The sequence below is a fragment of the Ambystoma mexicanum genome, chromosome 1p (assembly GCF_040938575.1).
Source record: "Ambystoma mexicanum isolate Mex_15411 chromosome 1p, UKY_AmexF1_1, whole genome shotgun sequence".
Taxonomy (NCBI): Eukaryota; Metazoa; Chordata; class Amphibia; order Caudata; family Ambystomatidae; genus Ambystoma; species Ambystoma mexicanum.
In genome coordinates, this window is record NC_090921.1 from 117,187,738 (window position 1) to 117,213,849 (window position 26,112).

Sequence of the window (26,112 nt, forward strand, 5' to 3'; positions counted from 1 at the left end):
TTGTAACCAGTGTATGATGGCACCTGATGTAACTTCCGCAGGCTTTTACCAGAGAGGCGGATTCAGGGCGCATTTGAATCAAAGAAAGATGCAAATGCTGGAGAAATGGAGTTACAGGTAAGATGGTTACCCCTTCTCCAGCATCTTTCATAGATTCACATGCTGTGTATAAACTACATAGCAGTATACACTTAGTTGGCAGTAGATTGCAGGAAACACCTACCTTACAGGAACAAAGGCTGAAAGACTGCTCTTCCTGTTTTTACAACTGCAGCGTGCTGTTCCTGAAGACAGTAATGATTTGCAAACGTATGTGATACGGCTCAAGTGGGTGCTTGGCAAATGTCCGCCAGAGGAATGCCGGACCACATCGGCGCAAACATTGCAGTTGCCCTTGTTGAATGGGCATGAGGTGTTCCTTGTAATGGCTTGTCTGCCTTGGTGTGACAAAAGGACATGGTTCAGGAACTCTATCTTGCTATACCTTCCTTAAAAACCACCTTCCCTTTGTTTGAAGGCCATAAGTGAGGAACAACTTGTGGACTGTCTGAAGGACTTGGTCCTATCCAGGTAGTGCTGAAGTTCCCTCCTAACATCGAGGGAGTGTAGCACAACTTTCGCTGGGGTTCTTCCATGTTGAGAATATGTAGATAGAGTGATGCTAGAATGCTTATGGAACTTGGAAGGCACTTTTGGTATGAAGTGAGGATTGGAGCTATTGTAGAAACGCTGATATGGCTTGGTGATTTTAAGTGCTTGCAATTCGGAGACTCTTCTTGCTGATGTAAAGATTGCTCAAGTCGCCCCACTCTAATGGAGTCCTATGGCACTCCACGGGAATGGGGAGTTACTGAATCTGCTGCCTGACCTCCCGCACCGCCGGGACTTGTAACGTCCCAGTGGCACCGGGAAGTCAGGAGGCGGATTCAGCGTTTCCGTGTCGGCGGCAAATGAGGCTGATTGTCTGGTGGGTCATCTATTTGGTCATTGGTGTCTCACTGGTCATCTCTAGGCAGGGATCCTGTAATAGTCGTAGATGCTTTATCCTGCATATCTTGGTCCGTGTCGATATTAGTAAGTTCTCCCTCCTGCTCGCAGGTCAACAGATGTTGGCAAAGGATGGGGGTGTTTGTCTAGGGCTTTTAGGTGAAATACATGATGCTAGGGAGAAAGGGATCACCTGCTGTGTTTTGACGTGGCAGGCAATGCATGCTTTTGTTTTACTGTTGCTTTGTGTGGCAGTGTTGCTGCCTCTAGGATCTTGACCTTGCCGACAATGATGGTCTTTTTTGAGATAATGATCCTTCTAACTGCCCCACTGGTGGGGCTGCGTCTTGCTGAAGGTGTGGGTGACTGTTAGAAATCCAGTACGGGCCATCTCAGAGGCTAGAAATATACCTGCAACTAGTACAGTTCATGGCCATTAACATTCCTCTCCCCGTTTGCCACTCACAGCCCCCAACACTTCAAGAGCATTTAAGTTAGCACACAAGACTCCTTTAGCTATGTCCCGTTCCTTCCAACAACGCTGGGGGTTGCCATGGAAACGCTGGGTGCTGTTGCACCGTTGTCCTAGGTCACGTTACCTTCGACGACATGCCACTAACTACAAGTCAGGTGACAACAATATAAACCACGCCCAACCCAGGAAGCATTGCTTCTGAATCTACTTTCTTTCAAGCCCTCACGTTTATCGATTCATTGTTGGTTCTTACGAATTTTGACCCATTTCTGCTTCACGGAACTCTATGTGCTGCTCCCTGGTTACGTTGCTTGGTTACTGTTGATATCCCGTTACCCTGACCTCGGAAATCTTCTACGACCTGCCTTGCCTGCTGTTTTTGCCTGGATTCAAACGCCGTTTCGGACCTTGCTCTTGTATTCAGATTTGCTTTGCCTCATGTTTCCTCACCCAGATCTTTTTGGAACTTTGTCGACCTTGGAACCTTTATTGGATTGCTTTTTGCTTCTCGATTCTCTGCAACTATGAACTCTTGGATTTTCCTACGATCAATTTATGTGCTTGGACTAGAGACTGCCATACGAGCACCTTATTAGGCGTCCTCGTGCCGGCGGTGTTAGGTTTGTCATCTTGGGACCATTTCTTGGATTGAACTTTTGCCTGACTACCACACTAAGACATTTTGGGATTATTTGGTGCTTCATGGATCCAGCAGACCACTTTCTAAGGGTAAGACCTTGTTGTACATCGCTGCTTAAGTCAGAGAAGGAGTTGTTAGTTTATTTCTTCTTTCTAATTGTGACCCTTTCACCTGTAGGATCTCGCCCAGCTAGTTGACCCCTTATTCTGACATTGTGGGAGACATATTACCACGTGAGTTACTATTGGTTCTTCTTGAATACCCTTTTTGTTGTAACCACGTTGAATACTGATTGCGTGTTTTTCATTGCAGCCAGTTGTCTTCTGGAGCTAATACCATCTACACTCAGCTGTCTTCCTGGGACAACATTCCATCTTTCAGGCAATCCATCTTCCAAGATAGTCCTTCAGTACTATTGGAAGTTGTATTGTATGGAAGAATTCTTCACGTACACTACGAGGTCAACCGCTCCTAGGCCACGTGAGGGATTTTACAGTGACCTTGTGTGTAACTGGGAGAGTAGGCTTTGTAAAGTAGACAACACCTGAAGGGAGAGCAGGTTTTGTGGATTTAGTAACGGTTCCTGAGCGTGCGCTGAGGGGGCTGGCCCTGCTGTTGGCCTGAGCTGTGGACGTGCCTCCTGCGGATGGTGTGGAGACCGTAATAGTGGCAGTGACTTGCTTGATTTTTCCATTACGATGGAGTCATCGAAGTCGGAGAACATGTGGGACTCCCTCTGTTGTGCTTCAAAATCAAAATCCATTTCATATAGCAAAATATCCTCAGTTATGACCTGCCAGTATGTGATCGAGGAAACACGTACCCTTATAGGTTGATTCTATTTGTAGTGGTGTCTTGCAGTGCAAATGTGAGCATTTTTGTGCTGCTGTTTGCCCCATCGGCATGTGTACTGCTTCGATTGGTTTTATCAGCACCACTGGCATTCCTGTCTTCACCTTTTCTGTGGGCAAACACTTTTCCGTCGACAAGGGCTTGTGTCCTCTGCTAACGAGCGATTGTCCTCCGCCGACGAGTGCTTTTCCTCTGCCGACGAACCCTTGCCCTCCGCCAAGTGATTGTCCTCCGCTGATGTGCACACCTTACCCAATGCTGATCGTGTCGTTGATGGGTCAGGGACTGTAAGCAAGATTTTCTTGATCGGCGAGAGTGCCAACGTGTGGCGTTAACGACGGTGTCGTAATTGGTTTTATGCAGATTCTGTTACCGGCGTTAGTTTGATTTCCTTGCCGAAGACTCATCAGCTGGGGTCGATTTTGCAAGACCTGGTCCGCCAAATATTTGCCAATTTCCCCCTGTAGTTTAGGCCTTTTTGCCGGTCTTTCTTCAGACCTTGCTCTTTTTTGCCAAGGCACCCTCTCTTCTGAGTATCTGGGCACCATCAGGCTTCTCAACGACTGCGCTTCTGATGTGGGATAGTTTCCCTCATTTTAACCAGCTCACATGTCGTCTATGCCTGTCTTGTTTTTGTGCTGAAAGACTTACACATATATTCTTCAGCTGAGTGATTAGGATACAGGCGGCAGTAGAAACAATCTGCGTGCCAGTCCCTTTAAAAAAAAATGTTTAGCACGCATGTGGAGTAGGCCTTAAACAGAGATTTTTCCCCTTCCATACCTTTCCACCCCACACTTTTCTGTGGTAAGAGGTTGATGTCCGTTCTGAAGATGTTATTTTGAAGATGATGTTCTAGTGAATAAGTAATTCAAATTAGTCGGCTTTGTAGCTCTCTCCGAGGAAAAAAACACGGACTCCTTCCAGCATGGCATGCGGTTAGAATCTGAAAAGAGACAGCCAGGGAGGACTAAATACTCGAGGCCCCATTGGTGGGGACCAAAAGCACCCATAAAGAGGGTGATATGCTACACAATGTACGCCTGCTTTTTCTTTTTATTTCTATGGAAAAATGGTTAATCAAGGATTCCCGGCCTGGTGACGGTGAAGATTCACAGCACGTGAATCTATGAAAGGCATTGCAGTATGAGCTTTGGAAAAGCCACCGAAACACTTTCCAATAAATTTACGATTAGAAAGACTTTCCAAACATGAAATAAATATTGGGAAAAGGTATAACTTGATAATTACATTGAACACAATATGATTCCCATAGGCTTGCGGATACTTATTTTTCCGGATTTCACACACAATGATGATCAGGACCTGGCCCAAGAATGGGAAGAGAACCTCACTATTAGCTCTGAGAAAACCACACAAATTTCTACATTCCAAAAGGAAATAGATGAAATGGCTAACCCCAGTACTGTCAAGGATAAGAACTATGATAAAATGCATTCCCTACTAAAAGATTACCAGGACAAAGTGAAAATACGCAAATTTCGCAAATTTTATCGCGATGAAAGGGATTACAAAAATGATCGAGTGTACACTTTTCAGGCTAAATATGATCAGGATACCATCAAACCTACAATCCCCACTCCCACTACCACTCCGGTGTCATCTGAAATAGAATCTGAGGAAGATCAACCCAGTACTGCCGATAAAGGGGAGGGTAGTTTTACTCCTGCACTTACTCACCAACAGAGAGGTTTTCTGGCGGAAATTAAACGCTACAAAAAGGGTAACATCCCCAATCAAACTGGACAACTAACCAAAGCAGTACGCTTCAATGTCCCTTTAGGGCGACCTATTATAACTCCCACCACATCTTCCGAGGAGGGCCAGACAAAGGGAGAAACGCAAACGAGCGACAAACCTGTTCCAGTCTCAAAAATTTGGCAACCAAATCGATTCTCCGAACTTAGTTTGCAATCTTTCTAACAAGGTTTTGTCATCTGCTGAACTGTCCCTCCTAAATAAAGGTCTTTCATTTGTACCAAGTTGCCACGCTGATCTCATTGATTTCCAAATTGATTTATTCAGATTTACTCGTAAGCTCAGACTCAAAAAATATTTTCACCAACAAGTGTCAACCTACACGCCACAAGTTGCTTCACCAGCATTTAGCAGATTGACCATATCCGATATAGAAGACACATGACTTCTCATGTCACTTAACGAGGATATTCCACCTACCTCTAACACCTCACGACAGGAATTAGGTATTCACCAACATAATTTGCCAATGGTAGAGCACAAACCTAGATCCAAATTTGTACCAGTAAGTACGGATGCATGTGTCATTGACACTTTCCATCAGGCAGTCACACAAGACATTCATAAAAAAATGGATCATTCCCAATATCCGTCTTCCAAGTCTAATCTTACGCTTTCTGAAAAAACTGTTCTTAGTAACCTTGCCCAGGATCGAAGCATTGTTATTAAGGAGGCCGATTAAGGCGGCAACATTGTGATTTTGAATGCTGTTGATTACATTACTATGGCTAACGAACATCTCAGTACTCCCAGATGCTACCAATTGTTAGCAGGCAATCCCATTAAGGAAACAGTCACTCAACTTAAAACATTGTTATATGACTGGCATTCACGTGGGACCCTCACAGATGATGATTTTCTTCCTATTCAGACCTAATCCTGTTATCCCCACAATGTATTTCCTTCCTAAAATTCATAAGGAATTCACAACGCTGCCACAGGTACGACCTATTATGAGTGGCTTAGGATGGGCCACTGAGGGACTTTCCCAATACATTGACTCTGCAATAAAGGATATTGTACCAACACTACCAGCCTACTTATGTGACTCTACCCAAACATTGTAGATCTTACATGATTTAGAATGGTGCCCCAATTTTCTTTTGGCTACTTTTGATGTTAAAGCACTGTATACCTCAACACAACATCATCTAGCTCTGCAAACCATTGATTTCACATATCACAAGCACTCAGCTTCATTTAGTCAACATGTGCTTATGATGAAAGACTTTCTTCAGTTTACTTTAGCTCATAACCAGTTTCTTTTTAACCATCAATATTATTTGCAAACTAAAGGAGTAGCTATGGGCGCAAAATATGCCCCTTCTCTGGCCAATTTGTTTATGTTTTTTTTAGGTCAACTACATTTATATTGACCATCAATTCAAACAGAATCTTATCGTATGGAAGCGTTATATAGATGACGTCCTTGTCATTTGGGGCAGGACGCCGTCTACCTTTGTTGAATTTTCCAATTATCTTAATTGCAATGATTTTGGCATTGAGTTCTCTGGACACGTGAGCTCCCAATCTTTGGAATTTCTTGATCTTCAGATAAACATTGTAGATGGCAAGGAGCAGACACAAACTTTTTGTAAACCTACTGCAGTTAATGCCTGTAACGCTCACCTGGTTCCCCCGGAGGCGCCGGTCTTGATCTGGCGATGATACTGTCTTCAGTGTTAGGTGCAGGGTTCGCTTTGCTCCCAGACTGGGCCCCCTTCCCACCGACAGTTTAAGTTGAAGAGTGAGATGTCTGCAAGGGTAAACCAAGGTATTAGTGTTTGGAAGATTCGGAAAGTTCCTAGCCCCTCTCGCCCTTTCTTTCCCCGTGGAACTGGGTTGATATTGCGCTTACCTTATATAGGTAAATGCCGGGCTCTCCATCCTGCGTCTTGTGCAGGGGCGCTGGATCCAGTTACTTCACTGGATGCAAGCTCTGCCTCTTGATAGCAGAGGATTTGCTGAGAGCGAAGACGCCGTTAATGCACGAGCGTGCCTTGTAAGTATTAAAGTTCCTTTTGCATTGTTCTCTTCTCCTTTAAAAGTCTTAAGTCTGTAAAGTCTATGTCTTTCCTTTTTCAGATGCTGGGACGACGATGAAGATTATCCTTCTAATGGCACACGTAAGTAGAAAGACTGCACTAGCGCTGGAGAATGCTCCGTAATGTCTCTTTTGTCTATGCAGGTGCTGATGTGCAGCGCGAACAGATTGAAAGCGACGGGTAAGCAGTCTTGTAACTAAGCGTTACTAACCGATGTATCTTGCCTTGCAGGTGCCGGAATGCAGCGCGAGCTGAGTTGGAACAGGCGTAACACAGGTAAACAGAACTTGTAGTTGAATATTACTGACCGATGTTCTTTCTCTTTGCAGATGTCGGATGCCGGAAGAGAAAGGCAGAAAAAGGCGCCTTGGATGCTGCCGTTGGATTAGGTAAGTAGATTTGCTGTCTTTACTTTTGCCTAACCTGTGCCTTTGTTTTGCAGGAGCTGCAGAAGACTGAAGAAGACTGAAGATTGGATTCCAGCAGGTTATTTCGTGTTCACAGGATCTGGAGCTGGAGGTTTCCTGGAGCTGACACGGTGAGCGTCCTGCTGCAGATGCAGAATAACGCGAAGCACGTGAAACCAATCGGGTGTGGTTTAAATAGCCTTCTGTAGTGCTTAGGCGTCTCCTTCCACGGCCCCACCCAGGTAAGAAAAGAGTTCCAGATTTCTAGAAGAGTTCCTGTGTTCTGCTTCCAGGGAGTGGCTCCTGCTCCACCCAGACAGTAAAAGTAGTTCCAGGCAGAGAAGGATCAGGAGACCAGTTAGCTGGTAAGTAAGCAGCATGGTCTGCTACAGGTAGGTCCACCAAGCACTCTTATCTAATATGAGCCCGGTGCTTCCTGTGCCGGGACCAGTCACCATCATGAGCCTGGCGCCACTGGCGCCAGGACAAGGTCCAGAGGGTCCCTGTAGGGACTGGCTGGTTCCTGGGATCAGAGTCATGGGCCTGCTTCCAAGGTCGTGGGGCAAGTCCTGACCCCTTGGAAGCAGGGATCATGACAGCACCCCCCCTCAAGGCCCCTCCCAAGGTTGACTTCTCCGGAGGTCTTGGTTTGTTAGGAAATGTCCGATGAAATTTCTTGATTAGTCGGGGTGCGTGTACATGTTCTGCAGGTTCCCAAGATCTTTCTTGGGGGCCGTAGCCTTTCCAGTCAATCAGGTAGTGTAGTTTTGATTTGGAGATCTTGGAATCCAGGATATTTTTGATTTCAAACTCAAGTTCTCCGTCAACTAGGATAGGTTCAGGAGATTTAGTCAATCGGGTTTCCGGTTGAACGGGTTTTAGTAGTGAAACATGGAAGACTGGGTGCATTTTCATGCGAGGGGGTAAATCCAACTTGACCGCTACTGGATTTATTATGGCAGTAACAGAGTAGGGTCCCAGGTATCTTGGGTTAAAGGTGCGTGGTCCCTTTAGGGGTAAATATTTGGTAGATAACCAGACTTGATCTCCAATTTGGTATTGAGGGGCTTCCTTTCAATGTTGATCTGCTCCTTTCTTGTATTGTTCCTTGGCCCTTTGAAGGTGGCTAGTAGCTTCCTTGAAGGCTTGGGTGATGGTTGAATGTAGGTGGTCAACTGCTGGTGTTCCAAGATCCTGAGGTGGATCCAGGTTAGAGGTTCGAGGATGATTACCATACAAAAGAAAAAACGGGGTCTTTCCGGTTCCAGAGTGGACTGAGTTATTGTAAGCGTACTCGGCTATCCAAAGGATGTCCTTCCAAGTTCCTCCTGTCTGTTGCAGCATGCAGCGTAGGTACTGTTCCAAAGTCTGATTGGTCCTTTCGGTCTGACCATCGGTTTGTGGGTGGTGACTGGTGGAAAGCCTCACATCAATTTGAGCCAACCGACAGCAACTCCGCCAGAAGTGGGAGATGAATTGACTTCCTCTGTCTGAGATTAAAACTGAAGGAAAGCCGTGCAACCGAACGATGTTTTCAAGAAATTCTCGAGCCAGGATTGCTGCTGACGGTAACCCCTTTAGTGGGATGAAATGTGCCATTTTTGAAAATAAGTCTACGATTACCAGGATTGTATTGTATCCGGAGCAGGGAGGTAAGTCGGTGATAAAGTCCATGGAAAGGGTATGCCAGGGATGAGGTGGGATTTCAAGTGGTTGTAAGAGGCCTGCTGGTTTTTCCTTAGGACTCTTGTTCTGGGCGCACACTCCACAGGACATGACAAAGTTTCTGATGTCTTTTCTCCAAGATGGCCACCAAAAGTGACGCTTGACCTTTTCCGAGGTCTTGGCCATACCCGGGTGTCCTTCCATTAAGGAGTCGTGATAACAAGAGATGACTTGATTTTGTAAGCTGGTACAGGGTAGATAAAGTCGTTCCTTGAAGTATAATAAGTCGTTCTTTACTGTGAAGTCTTCCCCCCGAAGCTGCCATTTTTGTATGTCCGTTGGAGTTACAAGTTGTTTCACCTGGGTTTCAATTTCTTCAATGGATTGCATGCTGATCAAACCCAGGATTCTTTGTTCAGGAATAATAGGTACGAGCTCAGGGTTAACCATGTGTTCCTCTACTCCGATTCGAGAGAGGGCATCCGCTTTACCATTCTTATTGCCTGGTCGGTAGGTGATTATAAAATCAAATTCGGCAAAAAATAATGCCCAGCGAAGTTGTCTGGAGGATTGAGCTTTGGCTGATTTAAGATACTGTAAATTACGATGGTCAGTAATGACAGTGACTGTGTGTCGGGCTCCTAAGAGATAATGCCGCCAGGCCTTAAAGGCGGACTTAATAGCCAACAGTTCCTTGTCGGTAATGGTGTAATTGATTTCTGGGGCTGATAATTTACGAGACCAAAACGCTACGGGGTGCAACTGGTTGGTTTCTGGATCTCTTTGTGAAAGCACTGCTCCCATAGCAAGGCTGGAGGCATCGGTCTCGACGATGTAAGGTAGTTCCGGGCGGGGATGTTTTAAAATCGGGGCTGAGGTAAATTTAGTCTTTAGCTCCTGAAAGGCTTGTTCTGCCTCGGTAGACCATTCAAAACGTTTGTTTTTTCTGAGGAGAGCTGTAATGGGTTGGACTATCCGAGAAAAGTCTGGAATAAACCTGCGATAGAAGTTGGCAAAGCCCAACATACTTTGAACCCCTTTTACAGATGATGGTGAGGGCCACTTGATTATTGCATCTACTTTCCTCGAGTCCATGTGAACTCTGTTAGGTGACAAAATAAATCCCAGAAATTCAACCTCCGTAACATGAAAGACGCACTTCTCTAATTTTGCAAAAAGTTCGTGTTTGCGGAGCCTCTCCAGTACTGCGGTTACATGTTTTCGGTGTTCTGCCTCAGAGGACGAATAAACCAGAATGTCGTCAATGTATACAACTACACACACATCAATGAGTTCACGGAGCACGTCATTCATAAAGAACTGGAATGCGGCCGGTGCGTTACACAACCCGAAGGGCATCACTTGATACTCGAACAGTCCATACTTGGTACGAAAGGCCGTCTTCCATTCATCGCCCTCCTTTATTCGCACCAAATGGTAGGCTCCTCTGAGGTCTAACTTAGTATATATGCAGGCGTTTTTGACTTGGTCAAGTAGTTCTGGGATCAATGGCAATGGATACCTGTTCTTAATTGTAATCTGGTTCAGGGCACGGTAGTCTATACACGTTCTTAGGTCTCCCTCCTTTTTTGGCACGAATAACAGAGCTGAGGAGGCCGGGGACTTCGAAGGACGGATGAATCCGTTAGCCAGGTACTGGTCCAAATATTGCCTTAGGTGGAGATTTTCAGGTTCAGTAAGGGCATAAATCCGACTGCACGGAGGAGTGGATCCGGGAATCAGGTCTATCTGACAGTCGTATGATCGGTGAGGAGGCAAAGAATTAGCTTGGTCTTTCCGAAAGACATCTTGGAATTCCTGGTATTCAGGAGGCAGTTGCGGACTCTCAGAAACAGTTGCAGCTAGTTTGGTGGAGAGCTGAGGGTAGCAGGTAGAAGCGCATTCTGGAAACCGTATTGTCTTTGCTCGCCAATCAATTTGAGGATTGTGTTTCTCCAACCAAGGAACTCCCAAGATGACTTGAAACTGAGGGGCCTTGATCACATCAAACACGATCTTCTCTTGATGTCCATCTTGGCTTACTAACGTTACTTCCATGGTGGTGTGAGTTACGGGTCCGGAAGCTATTTCCGTCCCATCCACGGTGGTAATGACGTCTTTCACCGTCTTTGGACAAAGAGACAGATTCATCCTGGCGGCCAGCTCACAGTCCAAGTAATTCCCGATTGCGCCACTGTCAATGTATGCTTTAATGGCATGCATACGATTAGGTTGTTCAGGACTCACGAGGACCATGGGCATGATGAAATGCGAGGTCAAAGAACTGGTTTTAACGCTCGGCAAGCGGACCTCTACACTTGCCGGGCGAGGTCGTTTCCCGGCTCAGCATTCTCGGTACCTTTATCAGACGCCCCTACTATCTTCTTCTTGGGCTTCACTCGACAATCTCGAAGAAAGTGCCCTGAGTTTCCGCAATAGAGGCATAATTGCAGTTGTCTCCTCCTTTCCCTCTCCTTTTGGGTTAAAGGTCCTTTTACACCCCCTATTTGCATGGGTTCCACGGAATCAGTTCCTTTCGTAGAACTTTGTGGCCTTGAAAAGTCGGGTTTCAAATCTGGATCGATCGGCTTTCCGATTCTGAAGTCGATGATCCAATTGCACTACCAGATCTATATATTCGGAACAGTCTTGTGGAGGGTTTACCACTTGAGCCAGAACGTCTTTTAATTCCCCACGCAGACCTCTGTAAAACAGTGTGATCCTCTTATCCTCCGGCCATCTGGTTTCCACCACTAGTCTGTTAAATGATGCAATATAAGTCAGAAGATCTTGATTGCCCTGTCGTAGCGAAAGAAGTTCATTGTCCAAGGCCTGTCCCTGATAGTGCCTTGCGAACAGTTTCTCCATACTGGCTTGGAAGTCCTGGAAGTTATGGAGAATGGGGTCATCTTGAGACACTAAAGGAACGGACCAATCTGCGGCACTGCCACTGAGATAAGAGAGCACGAAGGCCACTTTAGCCTGGTCCGTTGGAAAAGCGGCGGGTCTGCACAAAAAGTGCAAGCGACATTGATTGAAGAACACAGCAAACCTTTTTGAATCACCTGAAAAGCGTTCGGGCGGAGCCAAAGGTATATTTCCTGGTAGATTGATTTGTACTGGATTCGAGGAAGCTGGAGGAGCGTGGCCCCCACTTGGGGTTGGTAGAGGAATTTGTCCAGCTTGGGCTTGCAGCAATTGTCTAGCCAAATCGTCTGTTCGCTCTTTGGAGACCACTAACTCCCTCCTTAGGGCATTTGTTTCCTGACGTGCAGCGTGTACTTCCGCCCTCAACTCCCCTAGTAATTGGGCCAACTGGTCTGTGTCTGAGGTTTCCATTGCGCCTGGGCGGGAATTTTGTGGTAGGGCTTCGCGTTCTGTAACGCTCACCTGGTTCCCCCGGAGGCGCCGGTCTTGATCTGGCGATGATACTGTCTTCAGTGTTAGGCGCAGGGTTCGCTTTGCTCCCGGACTGGGCCCCCTTCCCACCGACAGTTTAAGTTGAAGAGTGAGATGTCTGCAAGGGTAAACCAAGGTATTAGTGTTTGGAAGATTCGGAAAGTTCCTAGCCCCTCTCGCCCTTTCTTTCCCCGTGGAACTGGGTTGATATTGCGCTTACCTTATATAGGTAAATGCCGGGCTCTCCATCCTGCGTCTTGTGCAGGGGCGCTGGATCCAGTTACTTCACTGGATGCGAGCTCTGCCTCTTGATAGCAGAGGATTTGCTGAGAGCGAAGACGCCGTTAATGCACGAGCGTGCCTTGTAAGTATTAAAGTTCCTTTTGCATTGTTCTCTTCTCCTTTAAAAGTCTTAAGTCTGTAAAGTCTATGTCTTTCCTTTTTCAGATGCTGGGACGACGATGAAGATTATCCTTCTAATGGCACACGTAAGTAGAAAGACTGCACTAGCGCTGGAGAATGCTCCGTAATGTCTCTTTTGTCTATGCAGGTGCTGATGTGCAGCGCGAACAGATTGAAAGCGACGGGTAAGCAGTCTTGTAACTAAGCGTTACTAACCGATGTATCTTGCCTTGCAGGTGCCGGAATGCAGCGCGAGCTGAGTTGGAACAGGCGTAACACAGGTAAGCAGAACTTGTAGTTGAATATTACTGACCGATGTTCTTTCTCTTTGCAGATGTCGGATGCCGGAAGAGAAAGGCAGAAAAAGGCGCCTTGGATGCTGCCGTTGGATTAGGTAAGTAGATTTGCTGTCTTTACTTTTGCCTAACCTGTGCCTTTGTTTTGCAGGAGCTGCAGAAGACTGAAGAAGACTGAAGATTGGATTCCAGCAGGTTATTTCGTGTTCACAGGATCTGGAGCTGGAGGTTTCCTGGAGCTGACACGGTGAGCGTCCTGCTGCAGATGCAGAATAACGCGAAGCACGTGAAACCAATCGGGTGTGGTTTAAATAGCCTTCTGTAGTGCTTAGGCGTCTCCTTCCACGGCCCCACCCAGGTAAGAAAAGAGTTCCAGATTTCTAGAAGAGTTCCTGTGTTCTGCTTCCAGGGAGTGGCTCCTGCTCCACCCAGACAGTAAAAGTAGTTCCAGGCAGAGAAGGATCAGGAGACCAGTTAGCTGGTAAGTAAGCAGCATGGTCTGCTACAGGTAGGTCCACCAAGCACTCTTATCTAATATGAGCCCGGCGCTTCCTGTGCCGGGACCAGTCACCATCATGAGCCTGGCGCCACTGGCGCCAGGACAAGGTCCAGAGGGTCCCTATAGGGACTGGCTGGTTCCTGGGATCAGAGTCATGGGCCTGCTTCCAAGGTCGTGGGGCAAGTCCTGACCCCTTGGAAGCAGGGATCATGACAATGCCATGTTTCATGCCTCCAGCTGTCATAAAAAAACTGTTATCTCGAACATCCCGTTTGGGGAATTTTATCGTGCTCAATGTAATTGCAGTACAGACATGGCTTTCAAACAGGAATGTGATATGATCAGGCGGACAGGCAGAGGTTCTCTGAACGAGGTTATACCAATCAATGTATCAATCAAGGATTTAATCGTATCAACCTAATAACCCGAGATTCGACCTTGGTTACTAATAAAGAAACCACCAGTCATCGATCTGACAATGTCCAGTTTATCACTAAATACTCACAAGATCACAACATGCTTTACTAACTGCTGCATAAGCACTGGTATCTCCCGAGACTCGATCCTGATTTGCAGCCATACGTCTCCATGACACCCAAAATCATTTTTACTCATAATAAAACTTTGCGTAATCAACTTTGTCCCTCGTTCCTACAACCGAAACCTGCTCATGCACAACCTCTGACATGGCTTTCACCTAAACCAATGGGTTTTTTTAAGTGTGGGTCATGCAATTTTTGCAAATTCACTTTGAATCAAAATGTTTTCAGTTGCCACCAAGGTTTGACAATGCATATTACTAATTTCATTAATTGCAGATCTAAATATGTGGTGTATGCCATTTTATGTATTTGCCAAAAGGTTTATGTGGGCTCTACTATTAGAGAGTTGAGAGTACGTATTCGTGAACATTTTGCGCATTTGAAGAGCCAAGATCCTAAATTGCCACTTGCTTCGCATTGGCAGCTACATCACCAAATGGACTCAGTAAATTATCTCAAGTTTATTGGGCTAATTCAAGCACACTCTCATCCGAGAGGTGGAGATCGCCAACTGCTTCTACGACAGCTTGAGGCACGGACCATTGCCAAGCTCCGCAGTACCAGTCTTGGACTTAACACGGACACAGAACTTAATGTATTTCTCTAATATATTCTGCTAATGTTGGTACATATTTCCTAATAATGGCAGTACTATTTTCCATATTTCACTATGGATTCTCATTTTGTGTGGACAGTAATGGCTTAATCGCTTTTCATTTTGTTTACATGTTTTTGATTACACACGGACAAGTACTAACACACAATTTCTGTCAAGGGTTTGTGCCAGTATTCAACTGTTCATCCAGTCTTGAATGTAATTATAGTAAGTATAGTTCGTAGTTGTCCCTTAAAACCCAGGGACACCCCAGATACTAACAGCACACTCCTAATGTGCTTTCTTTAATATTTCGCTTGCTCCTTCATATTTATGACAATATATACATTAATATCATCGTGATTAATAATTTTATTATGATTACAATTCGGCATTACTATATTATCATTTTACACATCCGCATATGAGGCACTAACAAACATATCCATGGCAATATACACACTATTATTTTTATTTTTACTAATGTGATCCAATATAGTATTGCCTTTATAATTTAGCCTCAGCGCATTATCAGTTTCTTCAATCATATACGAGGCACAAATAAGTATTGAGTGTAACTATTCAGTTCACTCATGGCCACCGTTTACCACAATGCAACGGACCGATTGCATGCGCATGACTCGTCACGTGACGCGCTTTTAGATCCTTTCCTCATATACGTGGAAGCAACAAACCGCTTATTGAAGCTCTTCCGTATTATCGGCAACACGCGACCCGGGATCTATCCCCATTATTCTACAGGTATGGAGAAATATATTCTTTTAGCATACTTAAATACATTACAACTCAAGTGACATTAGAGTCAACCCGTATATTCGAAGTCTGACGCTCTGTTTTTACTTTCATTTTTTCAATCGCAGTATCCAAATCTTGGTCGGGAATTTTCCCAACTACCTTTCACAAGTAACATTGACTGATAAGGTATTTTCTATATTATTACCAACATACTTGTTGTTGCTATATGTTACTTATTAATATGCATTTCATGCGCACACACACAAACTTCTTTTTGTTTACCATCTTTTTCAGCAATTGTAGCATATATACCACCAGAGCCGAGTATCTTTTCATGATGAGCTCTGTGCATGCAAATTTAGATCGATCCGCATATTTTTTGCTTTTATTTACCAATCAATGCACCCTCATCACTACTGGGTGGCATGGGGCAGTCACAAAACAATGATTCCTTGTTCACTATATGGCAGTCTATTAGATGTTTAAGGGATGAACTGTTTGGATCCTGGCACAACACTCCTCCTCTTTGCATCAGAGAGACGACATATGTAACATGCGTCGTGCAACCATTTTTGGCACAATTAGTGTTTCAATGCACTACATGATTGTTCAAAAGGGACTTAGCTCATGTTGTCTTTCGTATTTTTTGTTTTCCATCTATGGTTTCAATTATATGGATCTTCCATCTGGGATTCTGACCAATGAATGTTCTACTACTCATGGTAACAAACCTAATTTATCTATTTTATTTACATACAATTTTGATCACATTCACTGTTTTGATTCTATGTGTATCATTATGACACAATGCTTATTTGCATTTTGTTTTGCTTTTTTCCGATGGTTGCTGGCCCCCATCCCTTCCTCTCTCTGATTAATTTTGTATTCCCTACAACTTAATTTCACAATTATCTTCTTTTAACATGACTTCATGATATTATGTAATATCACTATATACATACTTGTGTTTCTTACCATTACAGTTTTGCCTTGAAAAAGACCCGTTGTTCAGGGTCGAAACACGTGTCGGCAGTTCTGTTTTATGCACTTATACATAAAATTTGTTCTAACTAGCATTTTGGCTGATGAACTTATTGGACTCAATTACTTGCAACACTGTGCTTGTTTATCTGTAATAAACACAGTTCAAATGTGTTCCTTCAACCTTAACTAGGGCTGCGCAACGACTTAGAGGTGACACTGTTGAGTCTACTTTTCCAATTAACCAGCAGTTTTGAGGTAGCTGCTAGTCCCTCACGCGTGCTGCAACCCTTCTTCAATTATTCTTCAAGGTTTAACTCACTGGATTTTGTTCTGGTTTGGAATTTTTGTTAATCCCAGAACCTCATAATTACGGCACACCTCAACCTTGTCTTCCTATGAAAGATCTAATGCTGGAGAAATGTGTGGAAATTAGAACACAGGAGTGATACAGAAGCAGTTATAACAGAGGCAGACAGTGGTGGGAGGAAAGCAGCGATTATACAAGAGTGAAGAAGACAGTCACCCAGAACAAGAACACCCCAGTGCAACAGGCGGGCTCAAGGAAGACGAGATGGTGGGAAAAGGAACAAGAAGGTTGCAGCCAGTTCAACGTGGTGAGTGAGAATAAGTCCAAGGAACACTAAGCCCTCCCCAATGACTCCTCTCTATTTATGTACTGAAAACCTCAGGGAAAACAAGGCTTACAAAACGTTTTAACATAGACTTACAGAGCGGACCACCAGTGTCCTTAACAGTGGGTAATAGGATGTGGATGTAAGACCAGATGATGCAGGGGATGTAGAAACATGAACCAGGGACGAGGACAGTAGAGCATGATATAGGAACGGGATAGTGGAGGAAATGCTACGTTTTAGGATGACGGGTGAGGGAAAAGTGTTGTAGGGTTGTCTTAGAGAGGTAGAGGGCGAGGAGAACAGGGAGATGTGGTTGCATAGAATGCTATGCAAGTGGTTCTTCCAAAGGAGGAGAGGTATGAGGTTAGATTTAAGTAAAGATTAGTGTGGAGACGTAGAGCATTCCAGAGTAAGGGATTGAGGACAGGAAGAGTGAAAAAGAGAGGGAGTGCAAGGGGAACAAGAGGTGGCAAGGAGGTGAGCCAAGGTTGAGCGCAGGGAGCGAGGGGGGAGAGTAGGGAGTGAAATGGGCCGTTATGTAAGGTGGAGCAAGTCTGTGTATAGCTTTAAAGAGGAGAATGAGTTTATACTTTGTCCTCTGTCTCAAAATCAGCCTAACGGACGACAGGCAGGGGAGGTGGTGAGAAAGTGAGGAAGCTTTAAGAGTGTACAGACAGCAAAGATGAGGGCTTTTTTGAGAGGTGAAAAAGCATAGTTGGGAAGACCATAGAGTACACTGGCGGAGTAGTCTTTTTGAGAGAGTACCAATGAGAAGATTAAGGGCTTAGCAGTGTTGAAGAGAAGATGTCTTATTTTTCTGATGCTGAGGAAATTAAGTCTGGCACCAGTGCAGAATTGTAGAGGAAGAGTGAGATGGGTCAAAGAGAACATAACGGTTGAAAGCAGACGCAGACTAGGGAAGGTAGTCGGGAGAGAATAAGAGGGGGAGAGGCTCCCACCTCCCCTTGGCTACAACCATTGACTTGTCTGCTCACCAGACCTGGAGCCATAGTTACTCCAGAGGTGCAGGACCCTAGAAAGCCTGCATCTAAAGTAGAACCAATAACACAGTCGGGACCCTTTGAGCCTATATCCCCAGAAGAGGGGGGAAGGTGTGGCATTCTCCAGAGAACTTTACAGACTCAGAAGACCTGGAAAACGTCGCCCAGTGGTAGAGAATTATTCAGAGAAGACCACCCTGATTATTATCATAATTTCTTGTGAGGAATTCCCAGTATATAACCCCCAAATACAATGAGTGAACTAACAGCACTTTATCTTGCCACTCTGTCATCCCAGGTGCCCTATGTGACAACCGCCCCATGAGAAAATGGGGTCACCATAAACTCTGTTAGTCACTGCATGAGATCTTCTTCCTCAGCCCTGTCTAAACATACATAGATTTATACAAAGCAAGGGATTGCATAGCTGCTGATTGGTTATTCACACAGCCTGATTACATTTAAGCATTTGTAGACACAGAGTCATGAAGGAACTCACTCTAGTGACATTGAATACATCAATACAAATCTTTATTAGTGCAAGACAAAACCGCAGCTCTTGACATGATAAACAACAAACAATTTACACAGTAGATATGGAAACGAGAGAAGCAGTGCTAAAAAAAAGTAGCATAGGACGTGGAAAGGGTGGATGGAGCCATGCAGTGAACACTGTTTGCCATATTAAATTGGGTTGGTTTGTCCATGTGCCCGTTGTGATCCGAAGTTGATCTACATATAGTTTTATAAAGTGTAGAAATTCTTTCATTCATAATTCCTGGATCCCTGATAAGGTAACAATCTCATGGGAAGAAAAATATATGAGACTCAAATTGGCATGAGGTCCCCCAGACACGGGGGCCTTGGGGTGACCACCAATGTCTCAAGATAGCATGGTAGTGGGATTTTGAAATAGTAAGGCTGAAAATAAATGAACCATCTGCATATTAGTTTTTATCAAGCCACACACAAACTGTGGCTATTCATCCCTTTGAGTCAGTTCCTGTGGGGTCCCTCATGGAGTCCGCCTTTATTTTAATCTGTGTTTGGGACCACAGACCACTTTGGTTCATATAAGAACAATAATACTTATGGCTCCTTTTTATGTGCATTCACGGCTTGACCCCCAATTATTGATCTCCTAGAATCAAGCCTTATCTGGTCCCACGTCCTCTCTGGTCTACTGATCAACATTTCTTATTCACTCCCCTGCACCTGTTGCTCAACCAGAGGCGACAAGAAGTTTCTCTGTTCTTGTTACCCCGCTCTGGAATAATCTCCCATTACAACTTCCCTCATTGAGTTTCTTGATTGTTTTCTGAAACAAATTAAAAACTCAAATCACTGCAGCCCATCTCGGGGCTATTGACAGTGATGCTTTTCTTGTTCTCTTCTTTTTTCCATCTGCGCCAAGATGCAGACGTCTGCCCGGTGCCTAGTATTATGCACTTTAGAAGTACCAATAGCAAAACCAATTCCCATGGACTCACTGTATGCATGTATGCTGACGTCACCCAAATCAACCCCTATTTGGGTGATGATTTGGGGGCAACCCTGGATCTTTTTTGCAGCTGCATGGAGGGGATGTGGCTATTGATAAGTGACAACAGCCTTAAATTTGATCCCTTCAAAATGGAGGTATTACATTGCGATAAACCCAAGATAAGTCTTTTTCAGATTCATTCCTGTGAAACAAGCTTTCCTAGTTACAGTTCCTTGAGGTGATTGCCCGTCTGTGGCCAACCAGGTGCATAACTTGGGCAAGCACAGTGATTCTTTCTGCTTTTACACAACAGATTAGGCAAGTCTCTTGGCTTCTTTTTGTCATTTTGGACAATTATGTTGTTTTCTTGATTTGTATAATATATATATATATATATATATACATAGAAATACAAATATATATATATATATATACATATATATATATATATATATATTTGTATTTCTATCAAATTGGATTTAATTATGCATATGTTGGACTCACTTCAACGTCCCTACACGGATTGCAGTGGATCCCAAATGCAGCTGCCTGAATTCTGCTGTGTGTGTCGAAGGGACCATATCATGCCAGCCCTGTGCTCCCTTCATGCTTCACCCATTTAAGATAGGACAGCTTTGAAGGGACTTTGCCTTTTTCACAAGGCACTTATCTCAGTCTGCCATTTCTTCAGACAAAATTCTTTTTTCATGTGATGGGCAGGACTCTGATCAGTTTTGACAGGCCAGGTTTTGGTTTCCACGTGGCCAGATGGGGTGGCCGATTCTTGAATCTCCCTACCGTCTAAACTTAACTCATTCATGACCATTTGGTGTTCCACAGGGAGCTTTTTCATAGCTTCCCTCGCTTTAGCAACATGCTTTAGTAGCATCAGAATACCCCTGGAGTGAATGTTGTGCTTCATTAGTCCTGTAACCACATACCCACACCCAAAACCTGCAATCACCAAGGAAGTCTGCTAAGAGACCCCAGAGTCTAGATTTTACCAAGGGAAAGTCAAGAGATTAACTCTTGCTTTTCATTGATCGGCTGCCAGTGGGAGCTATAGCAAATTCGGTCTTCTATGTCCAGCAAACGAAGCAGTCATTTAAAAAGTAAGACTGAGTTACAAGGAGGACATTATAGGATTTGAATCAGCAGGTTGTACATATGGCTGATTTGTCACGGTTGTAGTTTTGGCACAAGATAATTAAGGATATAGATAAGCCTGTAAATCCAATTCCAGGATTGACACACTTTAACAGCCTATCTACTAAATAGAGAGGGAGAAATCCCAGTAAGAACTGGACGTTCTCCTCTGAACCTGGTGCAGGAACCTCCTCCACTGGAGAGGGAGGGTGGTCATCCCTACGGCGGTGGTCACGCCTAGCCAAGTGAGCAGGGGTCATCCCAGTCCTAGCAACCCTTGGGAGGAGGGCACTGATGCCACTGGTGCTGGTAACCCTTCTGAGGGTTGGTACAGAAGCCTCCACTGCTGGTAACCCCTCAGGTGCAGCTATCCCCAGTGCTGGTTACCTCTTAGGGGCAGCTGATGATATCCCCAGTGCTGGTTACCTCTTAGGGGCATCTGATGATATCCCCAGTGCCGGTTACCTCTTAGGGGCATCTGATAATACCCCCAGTGCTGGTTACCTCTTAGGGGCATCTGATGATACCCCCAGTGCTGGTTACCTCTTAGGGGCATCTGATGATATCCCCAGTGCTGGTTACCTCTTAGGGGCATCTGATGATACCCCCAGTGCTGGTTACCTCTTAGGGGCATCTGATGATATCCCCAGTGCTGGTTGCCTCTTAGGGGCATCTGATGATATCCCCAGTGCTGGTAAACCATGGGAAAATTGGAACCAATTCCTCCAGTGCTGGCAGTTATTAAGAGGGTTGGCACTGATGCTGCCTCCAGTCCTGGTAAATTGTGGGAGTTTGCGCTGATTCTTCCAATTATGGTAACACCCGTGGGGATATGCAGAGTGGCAAAAAGTGAAGTTTCACCAAAACTTTCCTTAGGAAACCCAACATCTGACTGACTCCGATGTAGCCATAACATCATTTCAGAGGCTTATACCTTCCACTCGCCACCAAATATGAAACTGCACTCTGCTCCCATTTCCCCGACTGGTGGCTTGTATATCTCTTACTGGCAAATTGCCTGCCCTCCTCCTCTCCCGGTACCTACTCGCTTCCCTGTATCTCTGCTTTCTTCACTGTGTAGCACAGAAGAGACTTTGCATATGAGCAGAGTATGTGATGAAGCTATCTAATAGCACAGAAAATACCTCTTCCAGGAGCAGCGGGTGCAGTGAAGAGAATTGAAAACTCCTCAAGTATGAGAAGAGAACTTCTACTTGTATTGATTGAGGACATGGCGCTTCAGTCAGAACCTCTTACAGCGTGACTTACAGGAGACAGGGAAGTCCCATGACCAAGAGTCGTACAAAGTGGCAAAGAGAACATCACCAGCTTATGATGGGAGGTTAACATAGCATGTACTAGGGACAAAACAAGACAGGTAAATGTAAGGGAGATGACAGACTGCACAGAGAGATGGTAGGGACAGTGGTTTCAAGGAGAGGTGCGGGGGGGGTGATTTTTAAAGCGGTTGGGTACCCCGTTCAAGGTATAGGAAATGGGGCATGAGTGCACGTTTAAATGCATGAACGTCCGTGGTGTTTTATGTTGAATGATGTCTTGAGCACAGAATAAAAATAGATTATGGGCAGGGATTGTGTCAAATAACTCGAAGCACAGAGTAGACCCGTTTTATACCAGGAAGAAGCCAGGTGGTACAACTCTAGGGGCTCTGAAGAGGACACTTGTACAGGCACTTAGCATTTGGTGAACATCTCTAGCAGCACAGAATATACCTTGTATATGAGCAGAGTGTGATAAATAGCTCTGCTTGTACAAGATCAAATAATGTGGTATAAACATATTGAACACAGAACATAATTCTAGTATTAAAATATTTCTATCAGCATAGGTAATACCACTTGTAAAGGAGCACCAAAAAGGCTACTTGTGGTGGAACAAAGACCATGGACACCTTCACAGAAAATGCCTTGCATATGAGCAATCATTATAAGACCTTGCACATCTTGCACATTATCAGTGACTGCGGTACATATCTTTGACAGCACAGAAGGCCTTGAACATGATTGATGGTGGTAAATACATCTGGGGGTCCCAGAAAAGACCCAGTAAAGAATCAGTGATTTTGGTAAATACCTTTGAGAGCACAGAAAAGACAATGTACATGATCAGTGATAGTGGTAAATTCCTTTGACAGCACAGAAAAGAGTTTATACAGGGTTATTGATTGTGGTAAAGACCGCTAGTAGACGAGCAGAGAATGCACAGAAAAGGATACTTGCATATGAGCAGGTAATGTTGTAATAAGTACCTGCGGATCAGAGAACATGTTTTGTATGTCAGCAGAAATTTGGTAAATACATCCAGAAGCACCGGTAGGTCCTCAAAGAGGGAGAGAGTGACCTTGTCTATGCACATTCTGGAAAGTGGAAAGACATTGGGGGTCATTTTCTATAAACACGTAATTGACGGCTGGGATCGGTTACATTTACACTGTAATGTAGGTGGCTCCCCGCTGCCAAAATTGTATTATTTGCACTGTGGGGTGCAAATGTCAAGGGCAAAAGGTGGCGTACAAGCATGTACGCCACCTTTTGCCCTTCACATTTGCACTCCACAGTGCAAAGTGAGTAAACACTGCCTTCTTTGTGAGCACTGCATGTCAGGGGGCGTGTTCAAAGGATCCCTATGAAGATTTCCTGCTTTATGCTTGTGCATAAAGCAGATGGACTTACTAGGTATCTACAGCATTTGAACAGGCATCGAAATGAATGCTGGCGCAGATGCTGGAGCCTTTGTATGGCAGAGAAGAAGGAAGCAGCGGAAACGCAAGTTGCGTTCCACGCCTCCTCTTCACCATGCACACGAGTGGAAATGGGGGGTAATATTAATGGAAGGCGTAAAAGCATTGCTCAAAGCTTTTACGATTTCCATGAACTATGCCCCCTAGGAAACGGGCGCCCCATTATGTATACGTATAAAATAATGCTGGATAGCCCTCTTATGTGTTGTGCATGTATACATAAATATATATATATGCACAACACCCCTTCTGGAGAGACCTTAGGTATGTGTATAAGAAAGGTGGAAATACTTATTTTATGCGTGCAGATGTATACTTGCAGGAGAGATCCTGTATGCACATGTCTCAACAAAGAAACACCTACTATGTGTATAAGTGTGCTGGACGGATTTGTATGCAAGAATGGCTCACTTACACAAATGTGACATAGGGAATCCATGTGTAAATGCATACTGGCTAGATACTGCACCAGGGCAGGACACTTAGAAAGACCTTGCATGTGTGTGAGAGCTCTGGAAGACCTAGGTGTGCATAGAGCAGAGTTCATGTGGGGGTGCCCTAAGATGACCAAAGACAGGCCGTATAATGGTGCCTGTATATGAAGGTGGAGCGAAGCCTTCAGATGTGTGTGTATATATATGAACACAAAAACAGTCCATGTTTCAGGGAACCTTTGGCAAGCATCAAATGTGTTAGAAGTACAGAGAAACGCCTGTGTTGTGCATTAGTCACTTGCCTTTGCAGGAACTGTAGGGTGACAGTATTACTGTAAACAGGAGCCCCTGATGACTAGATTCGCGTTATGTGTATGAGCTTTATAGAGGCTTCCATAGGGCACTGGAGATAGCCCTCATAGGAATACTGGAGCATGTAGAAGCTCTTTCATGCATACAGGAGCACAGATGAGATTACCCATGTATGCATAGGAGCAGTGACAGGTATATGTCTACAGGAATGCTCAAGGCAGGTTCAGGGCTGTTATATTGACATGCATCAGCAGTCACAGATATCGCACTATGCCCTACTGGAAGAAATCCGTTCTCCTTAAGGACGCAGGGGGCCGGCGGGTAGAAGATGGTCAATTCCTCAGAAGTGTAATCATTCTTCAGAAGCATAATCTTTCAGCCAGGAAGCAGTGTGACACCCTCAGGCCCTACATACAAATGAAGCCATTGTGTAGGATGGACACATTCAGCCCAGACTTCCGCAACTACCTCCCACTATGTCTTTGTTTGCCACCTTGTTCCCCAGACAAACAGGAACAAAGCTCTTCATCAGACACTTGCGTCAGAAAGTTGCGACTGTAAAGCGGCGTGAAAGGTGGTGTCTGAAAAGTAAGAGTTGGTGGCAGTCACCACCATTATGAAGGTCACATTAGATCATAATCTTCTCTGTTCTCTTCTGGTGATCCGAGCTTGGGCAAGACTGAAGTCTAATCACTGCTTGTTCTGGCCCGCATCATCCTCTCTCTTTCCTGGTAAATGGCCTGATCCTGGGAGAGAGTAAGAAAGTGAATGGTGAGAAGGATGGTGATAGGAAATAACTCAAAGCTCAACACTATGACGATGTCTTCCCCTCAGCATGGTGGCTATCACTGGCATTCCCTCATTCACCATCAACATAGTCGACCCATTCTCCATTGCCTTGGCTAGCTCATTCTACAATGTCCTGCTCGTTGGACTGTCCATTAAAATTGACGTGAATTCCACTTTTGGTGATTTCGACCTCTTGCTCTCGAGGAAGAATAACTCTCATTCAAAGGCTAGGATGATGAAATCTCTTAAAAAGCAAAAATGCTTCCTATTTTTCAATATGTCTGCTTGACTTATCTGGGAGGGAACTCTGCTCAGAGAAAAAGTCTTACATTCCTAAACGTAAAATTTTGCTTTATCCAGCTGCCAATAAAAAAAAATATTTTTTTTGTTTTTTTCCACATTCGGCATAATTCTTATTTAGCATGACAAATATAGATGAATACAACTGTATTTTATAATTGTAAGGACATTTTATGCTACTGCTTACATTTGCATTCACATTTTGTATATAGTGCTATTAACAGTACGCTAGTCGCTACATCTGTATTCATTATTTAGCTAGCATTACAAACAAAATGTAAAAAATATATATATTTATTTCATTTTTCAAAAACATAACAAGTAATTATAGAATATGAACCATAATTAATAAACAGCATATAAAATCCTAACTGAAAATTCATGTGCATTTAGAAATTGTCAACTAAGTAATAAACAAATTGCAATTATATATAACTTGTCCCCCAGAAAAGACAAACACAAAAAGACACTTCACACACATATGCCTCAATTCACCCACCCATCATTAATTTTAACCATCTTTCGTTCACATATCCATTCTCTAAATTCAACTGTACAACTCATTAAAGGAAGCCTACATTTCAAGATATCTGTCATGTCCTTCCTACCAAACAACACCTTCTCAAAACTAGATAAAACCTTCAACTCACATATCCAATCCTCCATCTGAAGCTTTTTCCGCGTCTTCCCGACTTTCATTGTTTCTTTGACTGCCATCACCAATGACTTAACTATCCGGCACCTATTTCCCCGTACTATTGCACATCTACCATTCTTTGATAGTATTAGTACTGGTAACGGCTAACATGGAAATGACATACCCATAATCTAATCTATCCCATCCAAAACTTTTTTCCAGTAATCACGTACCCTCACACATTCTCACATCATATGTAACAAAGTACCCACTTCCGAGCCACAACCCCAG

At 44.3% G+C, this 26,112-nt stretch overlaps 1 protein-coding gene across 5 annotated transcripts in view; it reads right to left on the reverse strand.

The window, feature by feature from the left end:
• Positions 1-26,112, reverse strand: part of LOC138566887 (phospholipid scramblase 3-like) — a 300,635-nt gene that overhangs the window by 98,953 nt on the left and 175,570 nt on the right. The window contains exon 9 of one of the 5 annotated variants that reach the window (XM_069644643.1): positions 18,474-24,841. The exons of the other annotated variants lie outside the window; for them this stretch is intronic. Coding sequence (XP_069500744.1) covers positions 24,782-24,841 — 60 coding nt within the window. The 3' untranslated portion in view covers positions 18,474-24,781. Of the gene's footprint in view, positions 1-18,473; positions 24,842-26,112 lie in introns of those variants that run through there. 5 annotated transcript variants of the gene reach the window in all.